The sequence below is a fragment of the Cololabis saira genome, chromosome 13 (assembly GCF_033807715.1).
Source record: "Cololabis saira isolate AMF1-May2022 chromosome 13, fColSai1.1, whole genome shotgun sequence".
Lineage (NCBI taxonomy): Eukaryota > Metazoa > Chordata > Actinopteri > Beloniformes > Belonidae > Cololabis > Cololabis saira.
The window spans coordinates 36,659,027-36,685,355 of NC_084599.1; the positions used below are offsets into that span (position 1 = coordinate 36,659,027).

At 42.4% G+C, this 26,329-nt stretch overlaps 2 protein-coding genes across 2 annotated transcripts in view; one reads left to right on the top strand and one right to left on the bottom strand.

The window, feature by feature from the left end:
• rabgap1l (RAB GTPase activating protein 1-like) overlaps positions 1–12,422 on the top strand; it is a 166,429-nt gene extending 154,007 nt beyond the window's left edge. The window contains exons 21-26 of the mRNA XM_061738822.1: positions 54–164; positions 3,634–3,738; positions 4,798–4,881; positions 5,804–5,875; positions 7,756–7,956; positions 10,017–12,422. Of these exons, the coding sequence (XP_061594806.1) occupies positions 54–164; positions 3,634–3,738; positions 4,798–4,881; positions 5,804–5,875; positions 7,756–7,956; positions 10,017–10,172 (729 nt within the window). The 3' untranslated portion in view covers positions 10,173–12,422. The remainder of the gene's footprint in view (positions 1–53; positions 165–3,633; positions 3,739–4,797; positions 4,882–5,803; positions 5,876–7,755; positions 7,957–10,016) is intronic.
• A 2,443-nt stretch (positions 12,423–14,865) lies between these two features.
• LOC133458669 (interferon-induced protein 44-like) lies at positions 14,866–22,154 on the bottom strand. The gene is made up of 8 exons (XM_061738827.1): positions 21,761–22,154; positions 20,010–20,545; positions 19,782–19,830; positions 19,490–19,685; positions 17,986–18,138; positions 17,713–17,884; positions 17,506–17,606; positions 14,866–17,420 (listed from the first exon to the last, which is right to left on the bottom strand). The coding sequence occupies exons 2-8, from the start codon at positions 20,488–20,490 to the stop codon at positions 17,226–17,228; spliced, it is 1,347 nt and encodes a 448-aa protein (XP_061594811.1). The 5' UTR covers positions 20,491–20,545; positions 21,761–22,154; the 3' UTR covers positions 14,866–17,225.
• Positions 22,155–26,329: the final 4,175 nt, after the last annotated feature.

The window sequence follows — 26,329 nt, forward strand, 5'->3', positions numbered from 1 at the left end:
TGTGTGTGTGTGTGTGTGTGTGTGTGTGTGTGTGTGTGTGTGTGTGTGTGCAGAGAGAGAACCGCCGTCTTCAGGAGGCCAGTATGAGGCTGGAGCAGGAGAACGACGACTTGGCGCATGAACTCGTCACCAGTAAGATCGCCCTCAGGAACGATCTGGACCAGGTATCAAACCGCCGGCAGAGTTTCACACCTGAGCGTTACAATGATGTCATGTATCTGTCTGTGATCCGTGTTGAAAAGGTTTTACCAGCAAGATGTTTAGTTAACACTTAGGGAGGGAGGAAGGAAGGAAGGAAGGAAGGAAGGAAGGAAGGAAGGAAGGAAGGAAGGAAGGAAGGAAGGAAGGAAGGAAGGGAGGGAGGGAGGGAGGGAGGGAGGGAGGGAGGGAGGGAGGGAGGGAGGAAGGAAGGAAGGAAGGAAGGGAGGGAGGGAGGGAGGGAGGGAGGGAGGGAGGAAGGAAGGAAGGAAGGAAGGAAGGAAGGAAGGAAGGAAGGAAGGAAGGAAGGAAGGAAAGGAAGGAAGGGGGGAGCAAGGAAGGAAGAAAGGAAGGAAGGGAGAAAGGAAGGAAGGAAGCAAAGAAAGGAGGAAGGGAGAAAAGAAGGAAGGAAGCAAAGGAAGGAAGGAAGGAAGGAAGGAAGGAAGGAAGGAAGGAAGGAAGGAAGGAAGGAAGGAAGGAAGGAAGGAAGGAAGGAAGGAAGGAAGGAAGGAAGGAAGGAAGGGGGAAAAGAAGGAAGAAAGGAAGGAAGGAAGGGAGAAAAGAAGGAAGGAAGCAAAGAAAGGAGGAAAGAAGGAAGGAAGGGAGCAAAGGAAGGAAGGAAGGAAGGAAGGAAGGAAGGAAGGAAGGAAGGAAGGAAGGAAGGAAGGAAGGAAGGAAGGAAGGGAGAAAAGAAGGAAGGAAGCAAAGGAAGGAGGAAAGAAGGAAGGAAGGGGGGAGCAAGGAAGGAAGGAAGGAAGGGAGAAAGGAAGGAAGGGGGAAAAGAAGGAAGGAAGGGAGAAAAGAAGGAAGGAAGGAAGGGAGAAAAGAAGGAAGGAAGCAAAGAAAGGAGGAAAGAAGGGAGAGAAGAATGGAGAAAAGAAGGAAGGAAGGGAGCAAAGAAGGAAGGAAGGGAGCAAGGAAGGAAGGAAGGAAGAAAGGAAGCAAATGAAGGAGGAAGGAAGGAAGGGAGAAAAGAAGGAAGGAAGGAAGGGAGAAAAGAAGGAAGGAAGCAAAGAAAGGAGGAAAGAAGGGAGAGAAGAATGGAGAAAAGAAGGAAGGAAGGGAGCAAAGAAGGAAGGAAGGGAGCAAGGAAGGAAGGAAGGAAGAAAGGAAGCAAATGAAGGAGGAAGGAAGGAAGGAAGGAAGGAAGGAAGGAAGGAAGGAAGGAAGGAAGGAAGGAAGGAAGGAAGGAAGCAAATGAAGGAGGAAGGGAGGAAGGAAGGAAGGAAGGAAGGAAGGAAGGAAGGAAGGAAGGAAGGAAGGAAGGAAGGAAGGAAGGAAGGGAGGGAGGAAGCAAATGAAGGAGGAAGGGAGGAAGGAAGGAAGGAAGGAAGGAAGGGAGGGAGGGAGGGAGGGAGGGAGGGCAGTACAAGGGTTAAATGATGCTCCATATCTCCACATTTTAATACAGTTTAACCCACATCTGGCAAAAAAAATAATAAATGAATTAATTAAAATAAAAATAATGGTAACAATAATGTAGATAAATAATAATTAAGGTACTGAACTTGTATAATTAATCACAATTCAATTTAATATAGCGTCTTTTACAACAGAAGTTGTCTCTAGGATCTTTCCAGAGACCATAACATGACCCCCGATCAATTATTACATAAACATAAACACTGGCAGGTAAAAACTCCCCTTTAGGAGGGAAGAAACCTGGACCAGGACCTGGATCATAAGGGGTGGCCCTCCTGCCCTAGGAGGGTTTTAATATCACAGTGTTTACTTCAACCCATCTTTGATTTGGTTTATCACATCTACAAATACCGTAGCTGAGGTTTTGATCCAGCTGTGGGCCACATCTGGCATAATCAATACGATTTTCTCATTGATTTTAATACAGTTTAACCGACATCTGGCAAAGAAAATAAATTATAAATAAATAAATGAATTAAATAAAATAAAAGTAATGGTAACAATAATGTAGATGAATAATAATTAAATAAAACAACAATAAATTCCAACAAGATCACAGCAGTGAAAGTTACTGAACTTGTATCATTAATCACAATTCAATTCAATTTTATTTATATAGCTTCTTTTACAATATAAGTTGTCCCTGGGATCTTTCCAGAGATCAGAACGCGACCCCCCGAGCAATTATTACATAAACATAAACAATGGCAAGAAAAAACTCCCCTTTAGGAGGAAGAAACCTGGACCAGGACCTGGATTATAAGGTTGTGAGTTTCCAGAAAATCTATGTACGGCCTCCACAGATGAGCCAAATTATTTTTATTATTTACAACATATGTTAGTCTCTCCAAAGCCAGACGGGACATCAGTTCTTTTGTCCACATTGTGTCCATACTTTTCCACAATAGCGCGAGGCATAATTAATACCGACCAGGGACGTAACTGAGCTAAAAAGTTGTGGAAAGAACCGCAAAAGTAGCACTGAGCAGGAAGAAACTGATGAAATGAAGCAGATCCTTCAGTAACAGCTGTGTTAAGTGCTGAAGATCCCGACACACCCTGAATGCACCGTATTAGTGTCGTAGCTTTGCCTCCATCCACTCAGAAGTGCAAAATATTGGTTTGCTACAGCTGTACATTTGGTATTAATTAGGGGTGTAACAATATATCGTGCCACAAAATTTCGCGATACAAAAACGTCACGATACGTGTCGTGGAGGTGACAGAGTGTATCGCGATATTGGGTTATTAATATTAATCTATTGTGTTGACTAGTAACGCACATCCGACCGCGCCGCGAGCGTGCGGCCCAAAATCTTCCTCCGCTCAGAAGAAACTAGTCCCGCTTTCCGGTCCCGTTTTGAGCTCTGAACTTTTACTTATGTAAGTCTGGTGTAGAGTTAAGCCTTACCTTATTACATTAAACCTTTTTCGGGTCGTGAGTAGGATAAACACGGGGACAACTTCTGCTGAGTTCCAGTGTACTTTAATGTCCCTCAACAGTGTAGGATTTTAGAACATCAACACAGCACCTAGTGCTGTATCACTCCGCCCAATCTAAAACATATTAACATTAATTTTAGTTGTTACATTTCTGGAAAAGAAAAAAGTTAAATCATACATGAGAGAAACTATTCAGTTTGTGGCAAAATATTTTACTTGTATGAAACTGAAGATGCATAATGCAAACCTGACATTTACTTTTAGTTCAGTTTGTGGAAAATGGTTGGCTTTCTCTTTAAAACTTAAACAGTTATAAAGCATTACAAACTGTAACAATAGGGCAAATGCACAGTATTGTTTTGTATTTTGTGTCTTTCAAATAAAATACATTTTTTCCAGTCATATGTTCCTCATTCAAGGTTCTTAAAAAAATACTGCTATAATATCGTATTGTATTGTTATCGTGACCTCAATACCGTGTATCGTACCGGATCGTGAGATTAGTGTATCGTTACACCCCTAGTATTAAGGCACATTTGTGCATGTGTGTGTGTGATTACACGTGTACAGGCTGAAGACAAGGCAGATGTGCTGAATAAAGAGCTGCTGACCACCAAGCAGCGCCTGGTGGAGACTGAGGAGGAGAAGAGACGGCAGGAGGAGGAGACGGCTCAGGTAACGCTTCCTACGCACCGTCGTGTCCGAGTTCGGAGTAGCGGCTCGTTTTGATGGATCCACTTCAAATATCGACCACTATAGATCAATAAACCCAAGTGCTGGAATTAATTGCTATTTTGCTGCAAACCTGTTTGAATTCACATCCTTTTGCTCCCCGACGACGCTTTTACGCTCCCTAGAATCTAATAATAGAGCCGACTGGGGGGTTCGTTTCCTGATGCAAAGTGTTTGTTTACTGTTATTGATCAAGAGCCGAGCAAACTCATTAATTTATTTATTACAGGGAGATTATTTACAAGAGTAACTCTCAAAGGCTTGGAACAAGGACGCTGGACTTTTACACAGTATGAACTTAGGAGAAAAAAAACGTATATCTGAGTTAGGTCTGGGCGATATATCTAGATTTTAATATATATCGATATATTTTCAAACGCAATATGGTACGAGACAAAATCGTTTATATCGATTTAAAAAAAAAATGTATTTATGATTTTGATATAGCTTATTTTGTGACAAATTGACTTGAATGTTTTATTTGAAATTTGCAAAAATGTTTTGTTATTTGCACAACTGTCAACCTCAGTGGAAAAGTCTGCCTGTTACTGTCTACATTGTATTAATTGCACAGTGTATTTGAATTTAATTGTTATGCAGGAAAGGGATATTTGTTTTATTTTATTCAAGAAGCATTTTTATTCTATATATGCAGGCAGTTTATTTTATTTCATTTGTTTTATACATTTTGATATTGTGCAGACCTGTAAATGTACCTGTGTGACATTTGGCACGAGGCTTTGTATTAAAACAAAATGAAGCTAACAGAGATGCTATGCTATAATGCTTTGGGGGAAACCCCAATTATGGCAAAGAAAAAATATCGATATATATGGAGTATCGCCATTCAGCTAGAAAATATCGAGATATGACTCTTGGTCCATATCGCCCAGCCCTAGGCCGAGTTCATATGAACCGCACTGAAATGTTGATGTAGATTATAAAGCAGCGGTTTTAATCCTGTTGTTTTTGTGCCGTTGCAACACTTTTCACCTTCTGCAGCTGAAGGAGGTGTTCAGGAGGGAACTGGAAAAGGCAGAACTGGAGATCAAGAAAACCACAGCAATTATAGCCGAGTACAAACAGGTGATGGCACAACTGTCTCCCGCTCATTTACATCCAGTCAACACAATTATTAATAATTTACCCGTGACTTCACTGTTTCTCACTGATCCGCAGTACTCGAGTTGTAAAGAAAATTCAGGGGGGATGGTGGATTTTATGATATGGGGACAGATAATTTGTGCTGATTACAAATAATATAATATATTACAAATAATAGCACTGACCAAAACAGCTGCAGAAATACTGCAGGAATGACATAGCAGCAGTTAAATGCAGCCTTCTGTAAGCTTTAAATATCCACTGGGCTTACATCAAATACATCAAAACACAACAATAAAAAACTGTTTTCTGAACTTATCAATATGACTCTGTCCTTCACAGGATAAGTAAAATGGATCACTGCAAAAACTCAAAGTCTTAACAAGAATATTTGTCTTATTTCTAGTTAAAATGTCTCATTTTCGTAAAAAAAAATTTCATTACACTTAAAACAAGACTCATCACTGGAAAAAACAATTTCACCTGTTTCAAGTAGATTTTCACTTAAAATTAGTGGAAAAATCTGCCAGTGGAACAAGATTTTTTGCTTGTAATGAGAAGATAAATCTTGTTTCACTGGCAGATTTTTCTACTTATTTCAAGTGAAAATCTACTTGAAACAGGTGAAAATTGTCAAATAAGTAATTTTTCTGGTGTTATTTTTCTGGTGATGACTCTAAATGTTGAAATAGCAGTAAAACCACATTCAATAATGAAATGACATAAGGGATTGAAAGGGGGGATGACATTTTTACAGGGGGGATGATTTTGACCGTTTTTATTTCGGGGGGGGATGCCATCCCCTCTTATCCCCCTCAACTCCAGTACTGCTGATCCGTAACTTGAGACTGAACAGTCCAAACGGGAGTCTCCAGGCGGGAAGACTGATGTTTCTCTCTTTCAGATCTGCTCCCAACTGAGCACCCGGCTGGAAAAGCAGCAGGCGACAACGAAGGAGGAGCTGGACATCGTCAGGGTGAGAGGAAGCTGCTGCAGCAGATACGACACATTCACATTTATCCTTTTAATCTTCAGTCAGACGAGGCCCACCCACGAAGGGCTCGATTACACAAATAACCTCACGCAAGCCTTAAGCCCCCGTCAGACTTTGTGGGTGTGGTTGATTTCCTTCTTAATAACGTGTGTTGAAACAACTCACCACAATGATGAAGACGTTCCGGTGGGTGTTGGTGAACCAGAATGGAGACACGACAAACGCACTCATAAATAAATAAATGCTATGGTAAATGGTTTTCTACACTATGAAGCACAAACTTTGCCCGTGTCTGGGTGGATTTAAGGTGGGGGGAAAATAATTCACTCTCTCAAAATAATCTTTTCTTTAAATTGCTTTTTTTGTGTCACATTCAAGGTGACATTTTGGTGAACTTATAAATTGTCACGACACATATTTCCTTCCCAACCCAGATCTGGTGTCCTCCATATCCTCCATCATGTTGAGGTCTAAACTGTTGAGATAAATAATACCATAAATGACTGTTTTTAGTCTTTAATTGTCGTCCACTGAATCATGGACTTGTCAGAATTTACCACCAGGGGGTAAAACGAAACGTTAAAGTTGCAGCTGGTGAGTTTATATTTGACATATTTGCTGGCATTACCACCATTTTCAGATATTACTACATGAACTAAGTAATTTAAGTGACAAATCCGCTCCTTTGGGACCACCTGCAGCTTTGAGATGCAAGTTTCCACCACTCCCGTTGCAGCTCCTCCAATCACAGCCGAGGGGGGCGTGTTTACTTAGGGTGCTTTCACACCTGTCCCGTTTGGAGCAGTTGTTCGATACAGGGAACGTTTCCCCCTAAAGATCGGAACGTTTGGTATATGTGAACACAGCAATCGCGCTCTGAAACGGCACAAAACAAGCGATCCGAGATCTCCTAGGAGAGGTGGTCTCGGCCCGATTCCATTCGAGACCTGAAACGGTTAATTTTTTTTATTTGTAGTGAGAACATAATCCACACAGCAACCGATACAACTCCATTCATGTGTATGTGCGACCGCGGCGCAAGGAGAGGAGTCGGCGCAGCCTCCACCACCTTCCTCTTCCTCTTCCTCCTATTGGACGTGCCGAGATGTCGTCCCAGCGTGGCACGGTGAAATTAAACAATGTTCAATTCGGGCAGGGTTTGCTCAGCGCAAACCCTGCAGCAGGCGGGCTCTCGCCCGCCGCTGAGCTCCGCTCTGCGCCGGTAGCACATAAATGAATGGGTAAAGCCTGATTTATGGTTCCGCGTTAAATCGACGCAGAGCCTACGCCGTACCCTACACCATAGGCTCTGCGTTGGTGTAACGCGGAACCATAAATCAGCCTAAAGCCGCAGCTGCGTTCTGCGCTGCGCTGAAAGGGGCTTGTTGTTTTTCCCGGGGTGCGGAAGAGGAAACTCCTTCCGCGTTCATTTGACCAATCAGAGAGCAGCTGGTTCGCGCATGGCATTTGTTAACAGCTTTGAAACGGTACAGACGGTTGCCTTGTGAACACAAACTCTTCAAACGAGAAACGGAACAACTGTATCGATTTAGCCCCCTGAATCGGAACAAAACAAACGGGCCACAGGTCTGAAAGCACCCTTAATGTCAATCACAGTCCATTTGTTACTGATTTATTCTCGGGTATCGGTTCTCTGGCGGCTCAGGTTTCCATAGTAACATAACTCACAGCTAGTTACCGGGTTCTTGAGAAGTTTCCCACTGCAACTTTAATGGAAAAAGACACTATTAATTATATTTAAATCGTAAGCCGAGCTATTTTTGGGAGCATTTACAGATCGTCCAGACCGTCACACGTCCTCCACAGGAACTAACTCGGTATGCATTTGTGTCGCCCTGCAGAACAAAGTCATGGGCTGTGACCACTGCAAGGACCTGTTCGGCACCCTGGGGTCCCTCCAGGCCTCGTCCCCCGGCAGCGACAGGACATCCAGCGAACCAATGGACGAGGAGAAGGACGGGCTGAAGGAGCAGCTGAGACATCTGGAGCTGGAGCTGGCGCAGACCAAGCTGCAGCTGGTGGAGGCCAAGTGCCGCATCCAGGTCAGCAGAGCCGAGCCGAGCCGAGGCCGCGGCGCCTCCCACGATCTCCTAGAAACGCTGAAATATTAACGGATTAGAATAATGTTTGCAGTTGCTCTGAGTAGGCCTGGGCGATAAACTGAAATATGACCGTTACCGACATCGACTGCGATGGCCGACATCAATTTTCACATGTCGGTGAATTTGGTGTTTTGATAAAAGGAAAAAAACAACGTATTTTTATCTGTTTTGACTGTGTGCGGATAGGTTAGTTTCATTCCCCTTTAAAGGGGCGTGTCTGTAATCACGTGACTCCACCCATCCACTCTGAACGAGAAGGGAAACCCAAGAAAACGGCTGATGAAGAAGCGGCTGATAGAACAGTCTAGTGTGAGACTAGAGCATTTCAACAAGTTCACACACTCTCACGCCACACATGGAATTTTTGAACTGCTTCACTAAAACTTAGGACCAATAAGTCATTGTTGGATGTTTACATTTTTCAAAATTAAAGGACCAAAATATTATTTTCTACCTTTCTTTTTTCCCCATTGTACCAAGCTTGTACCTAACCGTGACTTCTGTGTACGTTACACCCCGATGTATGCCAAGGTCAATTGCGCCCACCAACAATTTTTAGCACCAGCCGCCACTGATCAGAACATAGAACGTATCAGCCAATCAGAACATACGGTACGTCGGAAATGCCATACTAAACAGTATATACTAAAAAGTATACTTAAATTTGGCACACTTTTGAGTAAATATCAGTAGTGTACATTAATTCGGACGTACTACTCAGAGCCACACACAGAGCATCAGTAATAGCAGCGCACCGCTCCACTCTTTCCCGTTTATCCTGGCCGAAACAAGATGACATTATATAATATTATTATATACGAATACTATAATATTAATATTATATAATAAAATGATTATACTTAATATTATACTTATGACATATACAGGACTGTCTCAGAAAATTTTAATATTGTGATAAAGTCCTTTATTTTCTGTAATGCAAAAATGTCATACATTCTGGATTCATTAAAAATCAACTGAAATATTGCAAGCCTTTTATTATTTTAATATTTCTGATCATGGTTTACAGCTTAAGAAAACTCAAATATCCTATCTCAGAAAAATAGAATATTCTGGGAATCTTAATCTTAAACTGTAAGCCATGATCAGCAATATTAAAATAATAAAAGGCTTGCAATATTTCAGTTGATTTGTAATGAATCCAGAATGTATGACATTTTTGTTTTTTTAATTGCATTACAGAAAATAAAGAACTTTATCACAATATTCTAATTTTCTGAGACAGTCCTGTACGTATCACTTAGCAACCAAACAGTGTTGCATTGCATTGTGGGAAGTTTCTGCTTAGCTAGTGTCCATCAATAAACACTAATGGATAGAGCATACTATTGAGTACGTACTAATGTTTCGGACGCACTAAAAAATCTCACATACTGTTTTTGCTACTCATTAGGATGGAAGTATGCGATTTTGGACGCAGCAATAGAATTCTTTTTACAACACAAACACACACACACACACACACACACACACACACACACACACACACACACACACACACACACACACACACACACACACAGGGATAGAATAACCACTACCGTTCAAATGTGTTTTTCTTTATTTAATTTTTTTGTTTGTTTTTTTAAAGCAGAATGACACCACTGCTGTTCAATTCTTCTTCTTATTATTATTGTTCTACATCACTAAGACAAACTATTTAATATACAGTGTTTTTCTTTGCTATATAATTAATAAAATAGTGTATTTGATACAGTCAAATTTATTCTTTCTGAAGAAGCTGGGTCAATGTGAGGGAGACATTCAGTGCACGGGGTTTAAACGCCTCATGAAAGTATCCGACAAAAGTTACCGTACCATCGCGCGGGGGGGTTTATCGTGCATTAATCGTGATATTGATTTGAGGTCGTATCGCCCAGCCCTAGCTCTGCGGTGCTCGCACTAACTGGCGAATGCCTGCAGATACATTCTGTGTCTGGACGGTCTGCTGAGTGCTTCTCCTCTCGTGGGTTTTGCAGGAGCTGGAACACCAGCGGGGAGTCCTGATGACTGAAATCCAAGCCGCCAAGAACTCCTGGTTCAGCAAAACTCTGGGGTCTCTAAAGAGTTCGGCCTCCTCTTCCTCCAGCTCCACATCCCAGACCCCGTCCTCTCCGAAGGACGGCCCTGCCTAACCGAACGCCCCCCCCTTCCCCCCGCCCCTTTCTCTTGTTCCCCTACAAGATGCACAATAGAGCAGAGCAACAGAAGCTGAAGAAGAAACGGCAGTTTTCCTTTTTCCGGCATGATGTGGTGAAGCAGAGCTTCCTGGGCGACGAGCAGCTGAGAAGAGGAGGGTTGGGCTGCTGGGGCTCTGGACCAAAACTGTGCTGTCTCCGTCAACTCTTCTGCTTCAGAGTTGGCGAGACCGCTGAGGATGAGGCATGAGCGAGGTCTTACAGGTGCGCTAGCTCCCCCCTCTGGACGCTCGTTGCTACTGCAGACACTTAGTCCTCAGTTAAACCTGCATTCAGCCTCACGGACGGGACCTGATGCTAAATGTAGGTGTTACAGCAGTATGATATCGGTATTATACATTTATTGTTGTAAAATATAACCTACATTAACCATCATCGGCTCAGAAACGCCCCCAGCACGCTGAAAAAGGAATACTGCATACAATTGTAAATGAGAGCAACAGAAACGTTGCATTCCTTTATATTAATATAACATAAACAATGTTGTCATATAAATATATAAAACTAATTATTGATCTTTTTTTTTTTTTTTTTTAATTTTAATAATCCTGTACAGTTCTTTATGAGAAAAAAAATCACAAGGAGAAGTTCTTAAATTTGTTTTCTACTGTTTGGAAACTGATTGTCATCTGTGGATGTTGACGTAAGCACAGTGTGTGATGGATGCGGTCGAGTCCAGACGCCGAGTGACAACCTGCAGAAACCCGCTGTTCCCCGTCTGCAGGGTTAAACATTTACAGGCTCAAGAACCCGGAGAGACTTTCCATCTCTCCATCTCTATTCCGTCCTTTTAATTAGTTTGAATGTCATAATGAATGTGTCAAAAATCCACATTTGTTTTCAAATGAAGCCGGCTACCTTATATTTGGGCTTTTTAAGTGTCATGTGACCTTTTTTTTAAGTTGCAATCATCAGCTTTCGGTGCAGACATCTGCTTGTAATCCTTTACAGACTGAAAACGGCCTCCAGAGTCACACAGACACAAAACAAACAGTTAAATAACTCATTGTGTCGACCTGCTTTACGTAACAACACAAACACAACAGCCAATTTATCCAGAAATAAGAGTTTTATAGAGGTGCTCAGTGATTGCCAAGCTGCCTGAGGCCGTCCCCATGTATGTGCCAAACACCCCAAGGCTCTTTCATGAGCTAAAGCTGTTTTTTTTTGTTTTATTATTATTATTTTATCATATCTTTACCCAAGCTCAGAAGTCTCCCTCTCTGATTTCCACTCTTTGTAGGAGCAAAGGTGCACTTTATTTTCAGAAGGAGAAGCTGTCATTAAGGGTGAGCGGCAGGTGTCTTCACATATATGGTAAACCGGCTTGATTTTATGACATAAAAAAAAGTACAACTTTTAACATTTCATCCTCACACGAGAAGGACTCTGGGCTGACGTTTTTGTTGCAGCACGGTGAAAGATGCTGGCTTCATTTTCCTCCCTGGTTGACACTCAAGTCCGCCTCTGGACTCGGACCGGTCCCCGTTTGTACTTTGTGTGTCTGTGTGTGCGTATTTGAACGTTCTGCGCTGTAACTGAAGTGGTTGAAGTTGAAGTTGGAGTCTTTCCTTCACGTGGTTGCCTTTTCTGTTGTTGACCGAGTCAGTGGGCTGAAGAGAGACGAGCCCTCTGACGGTTTTGAACGTTTGGACTGTGCCATAAGAGCCTCCCCTCCACGGTCTTCCTCTGCGTTCCCAACCATCAGGACCAACCTCAAAAACCGCCGTTTGATCTCATAGAGAAGTCTGCTGGACATCACGTTCAGCTGCACGGGAAAAAGGGAGAAAAAAACACAGCGTTTCGCACTTCCGGGACATTCCTCCTTCAGTCTTGTTCATCATTGTCGTGGTTCGTCTGTTCAAGTTGTACAACCAGTTCAGTGTAAACTGTGGCCGAGGCGGACGGGGCTACCCTTCTGTTATGTGCATTAACACAACAGCGATATCTTAAACACTATTTTAAGACGTTTGTTTCAGAGTAATTTTTTAACCGAGAGGACAGCTGTTACTTTATTACTCACTCTAATTTACAGTTAATTTCACTGATTGACAGGGCAGGCGGGGAGTCAGGTAACAGGTGTGTGTTGTGTGGATCACAGTTGTAACGCTGCTCAGCTGCTCTGACTCCGACGCCGTTTCCTCGTACACCGTCTGATCTGCTTTAATAAACTTCAGTTTTTCTGTTTATGTGTGCCCTTTGAGCAGTTATTAAAAAGGTCTGAGTCCATGTCTGTCTGCCCCAATTTCCACAAAACTCCCTCCATCATCAAAGTCCTATTCAGGGTTGCAGGTATCTGCTGGAGCCAAACCTGACACCACACATAGACAAATTAATGAATGAATGAATGAAAGCTTTATTCCGAACATGGGAAAACATAAAATTACACATAAGTCAAAATAGTCAAAACAACAAAAAAAATAGATAAATAAAACAAAACAATGTTACCATGTCCGAAAAGGAGTAGAAACAATCACACTCGGTCCTAGAGGACATTTGGAGTCACCAGGTACCATCACACACGTTTTTGTAGTATCGATTATCACGACTTGATCCGATATTGATTTGGGTTAGTGTTATTAAAACTGTTTTTTGAGCTGTTGCATGAATTATATGACTGTAGTTATGCAACATATTAATACTAGTATTATATTGAGATTCAACAGCAAGTATTTTCAGCTAATGATGCTGTAAGGACCAATCAGCTCCCAGAATGCTGATAGAACTGCTTTCAGAAACATCGTGTGGCAGAATTACCAAACAGATCCAGGGCAGCAAACAGAGACGGATGAAATTGGATTTATTTTTTCCCACATTCCGTTTTAAAATTTTTTCCATTTTCGGTGTATTTCGGTTTTTAATTTTTGAGAATTTGGTTTTTAGCATTTTATACAAATGTAACTCCAAGACAGTATATAAAGTAATGAAATATAGACAATTTATGTAATTATAACTGAAAACTTGAATGTTTTCATACTTTTAAACATATTTAAAGGCAAAAACATGGCACTAGTTATTCTGGTGTCCAACAAAACATTCCTTTTTTAGACATAAACAAAGAAATACCAAAAGTTGTAATGTAATGATGAAAAGAAATCGATCTTTAGACATATGAATCGATCTTTAGGAGTTAATATGAGAATCGATTTAGAATCGGAAAATCGATCTTTTCAACACAGGCCTAAAAACCACTCAAACTAGAATCTGATATTTTTATTAAATCCACTTTAATATGCAAGTTAACATTTGTAAGCAAGTTTCGAACAAGCATCTTGAATACTGCAGCTGAGGAACAGCTCAGACCAGGAAACTGAAGCCTACATTTCCCAGCATTCCAAGGGAGGCAAGAATATCCAGTGAAAGCTAGCCCAACAGCAGACTTGTATATTTGAACGAGTGCTGTCAAACAATTAAAGAAATCGAGAGATTAATTCATTCAGATCTGTAATTAATTAATCATATTCATCTCTTTTTTAATCTCACCTAAAATCGCTGAGAAAAGCCCTCAATTTGAAGTGTTTTCCTTTAAATTAATTACATTATTGTGGCAGATCAAAACATTGATATATAGGGGAGAGTGGGGTAGTTTGTGCCAAAGGGCAACTTATTCCAACTCCTGTTATCTAGAAAACCATAGAAGAAATTGGTAATGTGATCACATATTTTTGGAGAGGCATCCATTTCAATCATCCTGCAAAGAAGGGAGACACATGGCTTGAGAGGTAAGCACATTTAATTTTAACAATGCCCTCCAAAGTAAAATTTCTACGATCAAGGTTTTTTGATTACAGTGTTCAAACAATTATAGACAGCTTAGAAAACAGTTCACACATGTTTTAGTGCTCTGCTAAGCTACACATGAATCTACACAGTTAGCATGGTAGTAACTTAAAACAGCTAGGGGATGCATTTTCTTCCAAATGGTGGGGTTGGGGTAATCTGTGTCAAAGGGCCTAATTTAACCCGATTTATGATAATTTACTACATATTACTTTGTTGTATTTTATAGTTATTGTATATTGTATTCTTACATTCTATCACTAACACGATGTGACATTGTCAATTTTAGACCAAAATCCATCATGCCCCGCAAATACATAAGGAAGACAGACAGGGTTTCAGCTCCTCGAGAAGTTGGAAAGAGCAGTGAAAGAGGTTCAACAGGGGAAGACCATACAGGTCAGTCAGGTTGGAAAGGAGATGAAGATCTGCAGGATGACCATAAAAAGATCTATGGATAAGAAAAAACTAGGAGAATTTACTAGGAGAATTAAGCCAAAAAAGCAGGTTAGATCAAGCATAGGCTATTGGATAGTTATTTGAAGCAAATACCTTCAACTTATCTTAAAATCTAAATGTAAATTGCAATGTGCTGATAAACCTTTTTAGGACCTGATTGGTTCAACGCCTTTAAAGCCATTTGGCATGCCGTGTTCCTGAAGCAACCTCTCTTGGACGAGCTACTGCCTTTAATAAGCACAATGTGGGGGAGTAGGGTGCAGTATCACCAAGTGGGATGTTCAGTAGGCCAAATCAAAGAGCAGGAGTAGGTTATGTGTTCATATGTTAATAGGCCTTGCAAACTGGCATTTGATGTTGTGAAAATGTTCAATAAACCACAAATAAGCAATTTTGTATTGAATTTGTTTTGCTTTTATTGTTTGTACAACTTACCCCGCGCTGGGGGCAATTTGTGCCACAAAACCAAATTTTTTTTAAAAGCTTTATTTCTCATACAGTTTACTTTATATCAAAGTGATTGTTCCCAGAGATGCAGAACATGCTAAACGATATGTTCCGATTTTAGTTGGAGGCTTTGCTGTAATCCCCTTACTTCTTTACTAGTACTTTTTCTTCTTCCGGCTCTCGACGAAGGCAGACACTTTTTCTGCTCTCTCCCTTATCTGCCTGCCCTGCTACTGCTTTGTTTGTCTCGTCTTCCGAGTGTCTTCTTTTTCACTCCTCCGAAACTCTACAATCATGGAATTGATTAACTGGTCTCTCAGCCCAATTGACCAAATTTTTTGCGACCAGAAGACAGGGAGTAAGGGAGCCCTCTTGCCCCGATGGGACATTTTTTTCTGGATACACAATGGATTCCTAGAAATACTGGAAGCCTTTGTGTCTCAAGATTCTGACTGTCGAGGATGTTGAAGATGCCTTCATAATTGGATTTATGATAGCAGGATTTCTCCTGATCAGAGGAGGGGGATTACTTGTCTACCGACAAACGCGTAAGTCATCGACAGCTGTTTTGGCTCTTTCAGAGCTGCTGGACGCGGCTGAAGGATCAAGCAAAGCGATCAATGCTCTGACTTTAACGTTTGGGGAGCAGGGTCGTAAGCTGGATGCGATTCTCAAACAGAATCGCAGGCTGGCGGCGGTCTTCGAGCTCATGGGCAAGATTGATAACACCCTGGAGAAGTTGGAAGCTCGGGTTGGCGGGAAGTGATCACAAATTCGTCTGATTGGAGTCGCCATTGATGAACCAGAGACTGAAGGCAGACGGAAAATTACTGGGCTGCCTGTTTTCAATATAATTGTTGATTCTATAATCTGGCCTTGACAGAGCGGTCTTGGCAGGCCGCTCCGGTCACAATTTCCCTGGTGGAATGTAAACAAGGTGACTCTGCCCCCACTAATAACCCTCCCCCTCTCCCACGAACACCTGTGGGACCGCCTGATAACATCAAGGACATTTGGCTGAGAGCAGCTCTGGGCGAAGGTTCACGGACGGACTCAAACACCCCCGCCCCCCACACCCACACACCCACATGCAAGTGATGTCTGTTGCTCTGTGTGCTGCTGAGGTGTTTTTTTGCACCTTGATACTGTGTATATACTCAGTGTGAAGATGTATTTTTTTTTCTCCCCCCCCCCATCCCAGTGTTACCCTTTGGAAAACAGGCGCACAATACCATTGTGTCGCCGCCGGTGTATCCGAAGTCAAAAACAGTTTTCTAAGCTTATTTTTTAACAGACTAGAACAGATGCAGGCCTAGCCATTTATATCCACTTTGCAAGAAAATCCGCCAGCCTTGCTGACATGCGCGGGGTTCTCTCATCGAGTTTAGTTTGGGGAAGAGCGTTGCTGTGGTAACATCATTGCTACTAACGTTAGCTGCGGCTGCGCTCGCGACCGGGTGCTTTGCGTTTACGTGGTAGCTTAACTTGAGCTGCTTTGGTGGTGAGCAAAGTCCTTTCCACAAATAACACATAACACTACCTTTATCAAAAGTGCCGTCGGGCCGTTTTAGAAATGTAAATTCCCTGTTCACTGGGCCGACAACTATCACATGCTCCTCCATTTCCACCTCTCTTCTCCGCTACGCCCCCGTCCAGCTTCAATGGGAGGCTACCAGTTCATGCTAAACCCGCCCAAACACAGGGACAGCCAATGTCCACTTCAAAGTGTGACTGACCGTGGTTTTCCACCCCTAACAATCAAGCACAACAAGCCCACCACAGAAACATAATAAAGGCAACTCGCAAACAGAAAAAGTTAAAATAGAGATTTAAAAAATCGATCAAGCAATTAAAAAACAACGCGCTGCATATGGCTCTAATTAAATAATCGCAATTACCGCGCTAATTTGACACACCTAATTTGAACGTCTGCTTTTATGAGTTATGATGAAGGAAATCCTGGAAACAGACGCACTAATCAAAGCAGTAATTGTTTTTTGTCTGTTTTTGTCTTTAAACTGGTTAAATTTTACTTTCTTGGCAGGAAAAAATAGCTACAGTACTGTGAGTGAGCAGAAAGCATGACAACATACTGTCGTATAAAAGTAATCAGTTCTGATGACTGCAGTATGATAATGATATGGATAATTAGCATTTTGACATTTATCACATGATTATATGTTAAAAGAAGACATGCAATGTTTGAATATGAACATACTGACAAGTGGACATGCAATATTCAATGTGTTTTTCCTGAAACTGCTTCTCTAGGATGTTTCTAAGGGATGCGTGATCACAGACTCTCTAATCTTTAGTTTCAACACAGCTCAGTCGGTCACTGAGCTCATCAAAGTAGTTATCAACAGATCGAAGCATCTGTGTGATGGCGCTGAGCAGCAGGATGTCGCAGTTCATGTCCAGCTCAAACTCCTCGCTGTAGTTCTTCACTGGTACAACGCAGGACAACGGCATGCCGAGCCGGGTACTGACCTCTTGCATCTGGATCACAATCCACCGTAAAAAACAAGGGTTATCAGAGCTGGGACTGCAAGTATTTTCTTTGAGAAACTCTTATTATCCTCACCAGATCTTTGATGTAGCTACTTTTGTAGACCTTTCTCAAATCCTCCTTCACCAAAGGGCAGGCTTCGTCTATTTTGGTGAGCAACACCAGCTGAGGAATCCCTTGAAGCAAAACCAACATTTGGATTTAATATTTATTTTTCTAAAATCTAAAAAACTTTATTGAAAAAGGAAAACAACACATGAAGCAGGAGTCAATTCCACCGACCCATCAAGTTGACTTTTCTGCGGCTTGCGTCCAGCTTCTCCTCCAGATTTTGGGGCATGATGGAGATCTTGCAGGCATCGATGACGTAAACCACACAGTGAATCTTGTCTTTGAGACCTGGAGACTTACGATAGCATTGAGCCTCCGAGAGCAGAGGAGCAGAGGGGTTGAACTGAGTCCGTGTTTGAAGAGAAAGAGAGCAACAGTTTCAGTTAAGCACAGCTACGTCCATGTTCCAGCCAAAATCCACCAGAATGTAATCAAGCAGCGTACCTGGTAATAATCAGGCAGATGACCTTTGAGGATGCTGCTGATGTCGTCTATATCAAGCCCCGCCGCTTTACTTTCCTCCAGTCCCATGGTGTCACACAGGATGATTGGCAGAGGTTTTCCCTCACGCCCAGCTTTCACAGTGAAGCTGCGAAACTGTTGGACACAATGTAACACAATAATACCCTCCTGTGAGACCTCAACTTGGACAAGAGGCCTTGCAGGTCATTATGGGCAGCACCCAAAGCCGAAGGCCTTGGTGTGCTGATCCTCTGCTTCTACAACTGTCTCTACATGGACTGTCAATTCTGTGGGGTGGAGGGATCCTAAACATGTGGGTGAGGTTGAGAGGTACCAGCTAGATATAGTCAGGCTTACGTCAGCGCAGGTACTGGTTCTGGAGTTAATTTCCTTGAGAAGGGCTGGATCTTGTTCCACTCTGGAGTTGCCCAGGGTGAGATGGGGTGAACTGGTGTGAGCTTGTTTATAGCCCCCCAGCTCAGCGGCCATGTGTTGGAGTTTACCCCGAGAGTTTCGCTTACTTGTGTCTTCGGGTCGGGGAAAGGTCTCTCCATGTTGTTTGTGTCTACGGGCCAATCAGAAGCACAGACTACCGGGCCTTCTTGGAGTCCCTGGGAAAGGTTCTTGAAAGTCATCGAACTGCGGACTTAATTGTTCTACTGGGGGACTTCAACACTCATGTGGGCAATGAAGTGATACCTGGAGGGGCTTGATTGGGAGGAACAGCCTCCCCGATCTAAACCTGAGCGGAGCTCTGTAATGGATTTCTGTGCCAGTCACAGATTGTCCATAACAAACACAATGTTCAAGCATAAGGGTGTCCATCAGTGCAGGTGCCAGCATAGGCCGGATCTCTTGGACATTCAGGTAAAGAGAAGGGCTGAGCTGTCAACTGATCACCACCTGGTGGTGAGTTGGATACGCTGGCGGAGGAGGAAGTTGGATAAACGTATTGTGAGGGTCTGTTGGGAAGGTCTGGTGAAGTCCTCTGTCAGGGAAGTCTTCAACTCTCATCTCCGAGAGAACTTCTCACAGATTCCGAAGGAAGCTGGGGACATTGAGTCCGAGTGGACTTGTCACTGTGCTTTGCCACTGAGCAGCTTACAAACTACCTCAGTCTTTGGATGATGTAGGGCTGTCTTGGTTGACCCGCCCCAGACCAAGACCTGGTGGAAGTGTATGGGGTGAGGGAAGTTTGGACAAATCTGCTCCGACTGCTCCCGGATAAGCGGGGATGGATGGATGGATGGATGGATGGATGGATGGATGGATGGATGGATGTTTCATATTTGACTACCAAGAACCCCTGTCCACGACCACTGTCACCAACTCAATTTATCCTGACTGCAGTTATTTACTTGTGAATTAAGCAGCGCTCCATATCTTGGGCTGCTGCCCCTGCAACCCAGTTTCAGATGAGTGGATGGATGGAGGTACGTTAATGATGGGGAAATGATTTTGTGAAATTTAGGAGGCAGTCACGAACCTGTGTTGTCAGGCTGGTGGTAGAAGAGCCAGATATGGCCTGGTTGGTGACGTGGCCTCTGAATACAGAGTTGATGGAGTTAAAAAAGCTGGACTTTCCGGCTCCAACCGGTCCAACAAGTAAAACCCGAGCCTGAGACACGGAGCTAGTAGTCGGTTTGTAGGCTTTAATGCTCTCCATCAGCTCATTCCTCTTCCTGTATACAGATATAAAGAAGTCAAACTTTAAATTGTTAAGAAGACCAGTGTGTAGCATGTTCTTGAGGAGGAGGAGAAGTCTTCCTTCATCTTACTTAGATTCCCAGATTACAGTCCTCCATGGTTTCTCGAGTTCAGTGGTCTCTTTTGGAGAAGAAAAATAATGAATACAACAATCAAATTTTATTTAGATAATAATATATATATAACATTGTTCTTTTGGAAAATGTTCACAAAAAGCTTAGCATTGTCATTTTATGATATTAAAAAACTATAATTTAAGGGATGGAAAGATGTCAAATTAAATGTATCAGAGAACATACCCTCCACCTGGTAGACTTCACAATCAGTCAGGTTCAGGTCGTTGCCATGCATCTCCCCGGCAGTGAAGTTATAATAACCTCCTGGCTTGCTGTACACTATTGGTTGGCTTTGATTGACAAGAGACAAAGCTTCTCCAAAATAAGGACCAGAATTACTAATCATTTTTACTGCATATGCAGCATTAGAAGTTGCAAAAGTGCAGAGCTTTGCTCCACTGAATGTGAAGAGAAATGCCTGATCATCATTCACATAAGCTCCAGACTGGCAGAAAGGTTGTCTCGTGTAGCCTCCAAACACGTAACCTGAGGCATTGTAACCCACTGACACGGTGGGAGCCGAGTTGTCACATTGCTGGTGGAAAGCTGCTCCAGTGAAACCGTGGACGCTGGCCTTGTAGAGCAGCTTCAGTTTGACACTTCCCAGACGAGAGCAGATGGTTCTCTGCTGGCTGATGGATAGTTTTGGGTTAAGAGTGGACATCTGGCCTGGTGGGTTGAGCTTCAGGAAACCTTTGATGTTTTCTCAATTTGTAATCCTATGAAAGAAGGAAATGTTAGTTTACACAAGAATTTAGAATGATGTAACTTTCAAAACTACATCCTGCATAAACCTTAAAAAGTCATACAACAATGGCTTCGGTTGGACATCATGAACCAGTATCATATTCCATGTACCCTCCATGTACGACCCTTGGTACCTCTGTGTACCTGCCATGTACCCTCCATCTACCCTCCATCTTTATCCTCTATGTACTCTCCATCTTTATCCTCCATCTACCCTATGTGTACCCCACCTGTACCATCCGTGTACCTTCCATGTACCCACCATCTCTATCCTCCATCTCTATCCTCCATGTACCATCTATGTAGCTTCCATGAACCCCTGGGTACCCTCTATCTACCCTCCATCTTTATCCTCCATCTACCCTATTTGTACCCCCCCTGTACCATCCGTGTACCTTCCATGTACCCTCCATCTCTGTCCTCCATGTAGGTGCTGTGACGGATGCAGACAGATGAAAACAAACCATAGAATTTGAAAGCAGTAAAAACAACTTGGTGTTATAAATAAATGTGTTAAGATGCAGTGGTACTTTGAAGATATTTGGAAGCAAAATCATGAAGGGAGTGAAATAATTATTATAATTAAATAATGTAATTGCCAGTCCCCATAACCAGCGTTGACGTCACCAAGTGGCCAGAGATTTTTGACCTCTGACCCGGTCGCTTTGTTTTTCTTTTGAGTTGCCCATGGCAACGTGATTAACACAAAAATAATGGCGGCCGTATAACGCAGCTTCCTGTTTACATCCTGCCCTCTTCGCATTCTCTCTTTGAGGAACTGAACACAATCACAAACCTGGCTTATTTAAAATGTTGTGTTATTTTATTTATTACCCTTTTTATGAGAAAAACACCACGCAGCAGCTCTTACTAAACTTCAGCTCGATGTAACTTTGACGTCGTTTGATTTTCAGCCAGTACGGGGCGTGGTCTCCCCGTGGAGAACTACATAACCACACAAACCAACACAAGTAAAACCTAATATCATTTACACTGAAGGTTCCTACATCTAAATAATCTTCATCCTTCTGTTTTACACTCTAAAACAATCCCGTTTTACCATAAATTGCCTAATCTCGTTTATATTAGATTCAGTCTTTATCGTTTGAATACTCTTGTACCCTCGTAAACATTGATAATAACTGCACGTCCCCCAGAAAGAACATAAAACACACCACAGTCCGTACCTCAGTGTTTCCCTGGCAGATGCTGGAAGGCAGCTAGTGGAAGAGAGCAGAGATGTTATTGATGAAACCAATGTGAACCTCCCCACAAGCAGAAATGAAACTTATGGTGCACTTCTGGGTGGCGTTCTGTTTCCACTCTGACGCGGGATACAAGGGTAGAGAGCAGAGTCCGACCAGGCTCCCAGAGGATCTGATAAAGGACAATAAAAACCAAGATGTGTGCGGAACAAGGGATTGTTACGGTTGTTTCTTTACAAAAACACCCTTTCTCAAGGCTTTCCGTGGAGGAAAAGTGGAAGGTAAAGGAGTTTGGGCCCGACTAACCCGATTTAACCATTCAGCAGCAGGCAAGCGACTGCGGGCGGGTCTACAACCGGAGCTTCTCCCGCACCCGTTACGAGGAAAGGAGATGGCTAACAGGATGTGGCGTTAGCAATGCCTTTTATTGTTTTCCCTGCCTGTTGTTTCAAAGTGCCGACACTGGTACTTTATGGACAACTACGGTGGTAAGAGACCTAAAACATCTGTCAGAAAAATGTAAATGACACGAAAAGAGCCGCAGCCACCTGGATAGCAGCAAGAAGCTAATCTTTTTTGGCAGACTTAGCATCGCTGAACAGATGGATGAGGGCTACCGGATCAGCCTTCGAAGGCACAATGAAGAAGTGACCAAAAATCGACACATCCTGTCTAGAATAATAGACTGTTTGCAATTATTTGGAGTGTTTGAGCTGGCTTTGCGTGGCCATGACGAGAGTGAGAGAGACAATCCTGGGATATTCCGTGGGGTTGGTGGATTTTGTGTCTTCCCTTGACGATGTGTTGAAGGAGCACATTGAGAATGCCACAGTTTTCAAGGGGACTTCAAAAAACTGTACAGAACGCGTTACTGGACTGTGTGCTATCTGTTGTGAGTAGCGATTTCATCGCAATACAAGCAGATGAGACCATGGATATTTCCACACACTTCCAACTTGGGCTCGTGCTGCGTTACATCAATGGGAGAAACACTGTGCAGGAGAGATTTATCCCCCTGATGTTAGCTACAGCCGAGTCTATTGCTGCAGCAATGAGAGAACGACTTCCAGAGGACCAAAAAAGTAAGCTCATCTGCCAGGCGTATGATGGAGCCAGTGCCATTATTTTCACCACATTGTTCTTTTTTCCCCATTGTATACTACCAAGATTGTACCTAACCGTGACTTCTGTGTACCGTTACACCCTTATGTATGCCAAGGTAAATTGCACCCCCCCCCGGCAAAATTTTTAGCACCGGCTGCCACTGATATAATATATGTTTACGTGTATGTGAGAGAAAAAATGGGGGAAAGTAATGTTGATATATGAACAGTTCATGGGACATTTATAATTATGTTAAAATAGACCCCACAAGTGTTTTTTTTTATTTGATCATTCCTTTATGGTATCCAAAAAAAAAAAGCATGAGATAACGCAGTTTCACTCTACTGTTGCTGCATGACTGTGTTGCGCAGAATCGCCATTAGAGGGCGCATAGCATTCCGGGGTTAAGCCTGGTTTAAGGTTCTGCGTTAAACCAACGCAGAGCCTACACCTTTGCCGTGACGCCGTCATGAACCCTTCGGACTTCTCCGTCACTCCATTTCTCCGGGGTGCAATACCCCGCCCCCTAGTTAGAGCGCGCTAGTTGATAATTTGTTTAGCTTCCGGCTTTTCCAGTCACAGTGAATCAAAGAGATAAGGACAACTATTGTGCAAAAAAACAAAACAACCCAAAAAAAAAATCACACACACACGAAGAAAAGAGTGCTGAAAGTTCACTACTGCTTCACGAACCGGAACCAGAAATGCGTTGCTACCAAGCAAACCAATCACAGCCCTGAAAAACCTTTCTTTCAATTACAAAAACAAAAACTGTGCGATAATATGACAAAATAATATTCTCGTGCAAGCACGTGGTCAAAACTAGTGTGCTCTCTCGGTTCCATAGCTTCACTAAAACCAAAATACACGTACATCACGTCAACCAATGAGAAAGCTGCAGTCATTACTAATATTAGGCAATATTAAGCAAACAGATTGTGAGCTGATATTAAACTGCGTATTACTCAACATACACTTAAATCAAATATTAGAAAAATGTAAATTATTGATCACTTTGTTCATATGTACAAATGGCTCTAACATAACCTGCCCCTAATTGATTAGGTTAACTACATATCAATTACGAAACACAAACGCATAGAGCCGTTGTCTTCTCTACAATAAATCCTTTTTTCCACTTTTGTAGAAAATTTGTATGATACAAAACAGACAAGTGTCTAACGTATTCCGTCTCTTGATCTGATCTTCATAATGCCTCCTCCAAGAGCAATAGGTCTCTCTAACGTGTTTGTCTTCATTTGAATACAAACGCTGCGGACTGTCCCCTTTGAGTCTGGCATTATCTTGACGATTTTTACTATCAGCCAGGAATTCCGTGGAGCAGAGGAGTCAACAATGAGGACGACATCTCCCACACTGAAATTCCTTCTTGTTATGTTCCATTTTTGTCTTACCCGTTAGATAGGTAGGTACTCTTGTGTCCACCTGCGCCAAAACAAATCCGCCATATACTGGATTTGTTTCCAGCAATGACGCACATAAAGATCATCCTTTGAAAAGACACCTGGGGGAACATTTGGATGTGTTCTCATCGCCAACAGATGGTTCAGGGTCAACGTCTCCAGATCATTGAGGTCTTTTGAGGTTGTTGTAAGGGGCCTGTTGATGATACGTTCTACTTCACATAATAGTGTCTGTAGTCCTTCATCGTTCAATATCTGCTGCTTTAACAGGGCACTCATGACCTTCCTAACTGTTCTTATTTGACGTTCCCAGGCAGGAGAGTTAAATATCCATTTAACTCCTCTTCTCAGCGTAGATTCTTGGATCTTTGACTCGTGCATGTTTTTTAAAGCCTTCTTTTACTCTCTCTCCGTGCCAACAAAATTGGTGCAGTTGTCTGACACTTATCCTCGTCTGTTGAGTTTTTTGTGTTTATTTTACAAATTTTGGTCACGGCTGCTGGTTGCAAAGGTCTGTGCTCGGACTCCTTCCTTTACTATTATTCTGTAACGCCACCCCTGGCAACAGGCTGACACGTATGGAATAACAGCTACTTTGATACTGATTTTGCTGTTTAGTTATTATTTTCCTGTTGAAGTTAGGTGGTGCCCCCTTTTGATTGATTCCTTCTGCTAATTTATTTCGATAAGTCATCTCCTTTATTAATAATTAATAACTATTGCAAGACCATTATTAATAACCCTTTAATAACTGAACCAGCACTCCCTTTATGGCACAACAAAGTTGTACAACCAGTTCAGTGTAAACTGTGGCCGAGGCGGACGGGGCTACCCTTCTCTTAGGTGCATTAACACAACACCCACACACACTATTTTAAGACGTTTGTTTCAGAGTAATTTTTTAACCGAGAGGACAGCTGTTACTTTATTACTCGCTCTAATTTACAGTTAATTTCACTGATTGACAGGGCAGGCGGGGAGTCAGGTAACAGGTGTGTGTTGTGTGGATCACAGTTGTAACGCTGCTCAGCTGCTCTGACTCCAATGCGGTTTCCTCGTACACCGTCTGATCTGCTTTAATAAACTTCAGTTTTTATGTTTTTGTGTTCACTTTGAGCAGATATTGAAAGGTGTGAGTTCCATAAAACTCCCTCCATCATCAAAGTCCTATTCATCACATCCGGCACCACACATAGACAAACAATCACCCTCGGTCCTAGAGGTAATTTGGAGTCACACATGTTTTTTGGACTGAGGGGAGGAGGTCTGAGTACCTAGAGGAAACCTACACAAGCACAGGGAGAACAAGCAAACTCCTGCTGGGATTAAAACCAGGAGTCTTTGAGTTGGGAGGTAACGGCGTTAATGACAAAACCACTCAAACTAGAATCTGATATTTTTATTAAATCCACTATAACATGCAAGTTAACATTTGTAAGCAAGTTTGAACAAGCATCTCAAATACTGCAGCTGAGGAAGAGCTCAGAGCAGGAAACTGAAGCCTACATTTCCCAGCATTCAAAGGGAGGCAAGAAAATCCAGTGAAAGCTAGCCCAACAGCAGACTTGTATATTTGAACTAGTGATGTCAAGCGATTTAAAAAAAAAAATTGAAAGATTAATTCAATAAGATCTGTAATTAATTAATCCTTTTTAATCTCACCTCAAAATTGCTGAGAAAGGCCCTCAATTTGAAGTGTTTTCCTTTAACTTAATTACGTTATTGTGGCAGATCTAAACATTGATATATAACAACAAAAAAGTGGCTTGAAAAAATCATTAGTTTGGGGAAGAGCGTTGCTTTGCTAACATCATTCCTGCTAATGTTGCAATGCTTGCAACTGGGTGCTTTGCGTTTATGTGGCTAAACTTGAGCTGCTTCGGTGGTGAGCAAAGTCCTTTCCACAAATAACACATAACACTACCCTTTATCAAAAGGGCCGTCGGGGCGTTTTAGAAATGTAAATTCCCCGTTCACTGGACCGACAACTTTCACAACTTTCACAGCTTCAATGGGAGGCTAC

Coding starts and splice junctions, on each gene's coding strand:
- LOC133458669 (XM_061738827.1), bottom strand. CDS start 20,490: ATGTCCACTCTTAACCCAAAACTATCCATCAGCCAGCAGAGAACCATC. Junction 19,686..19,781: donor ACTGTAATCTGGGAATCTAA/GTAAGATGAAGG, acceptor ATCTGTATACAG/GAAGAGGAATGAGCTGATGG. Junction 17,885..17,985: donor ATCTGCCTGATTATTACCAG/GTACGCTGCTTG, acceptor ACACGGACTCAG/TTCAACCCCTCTGCTCCTCT.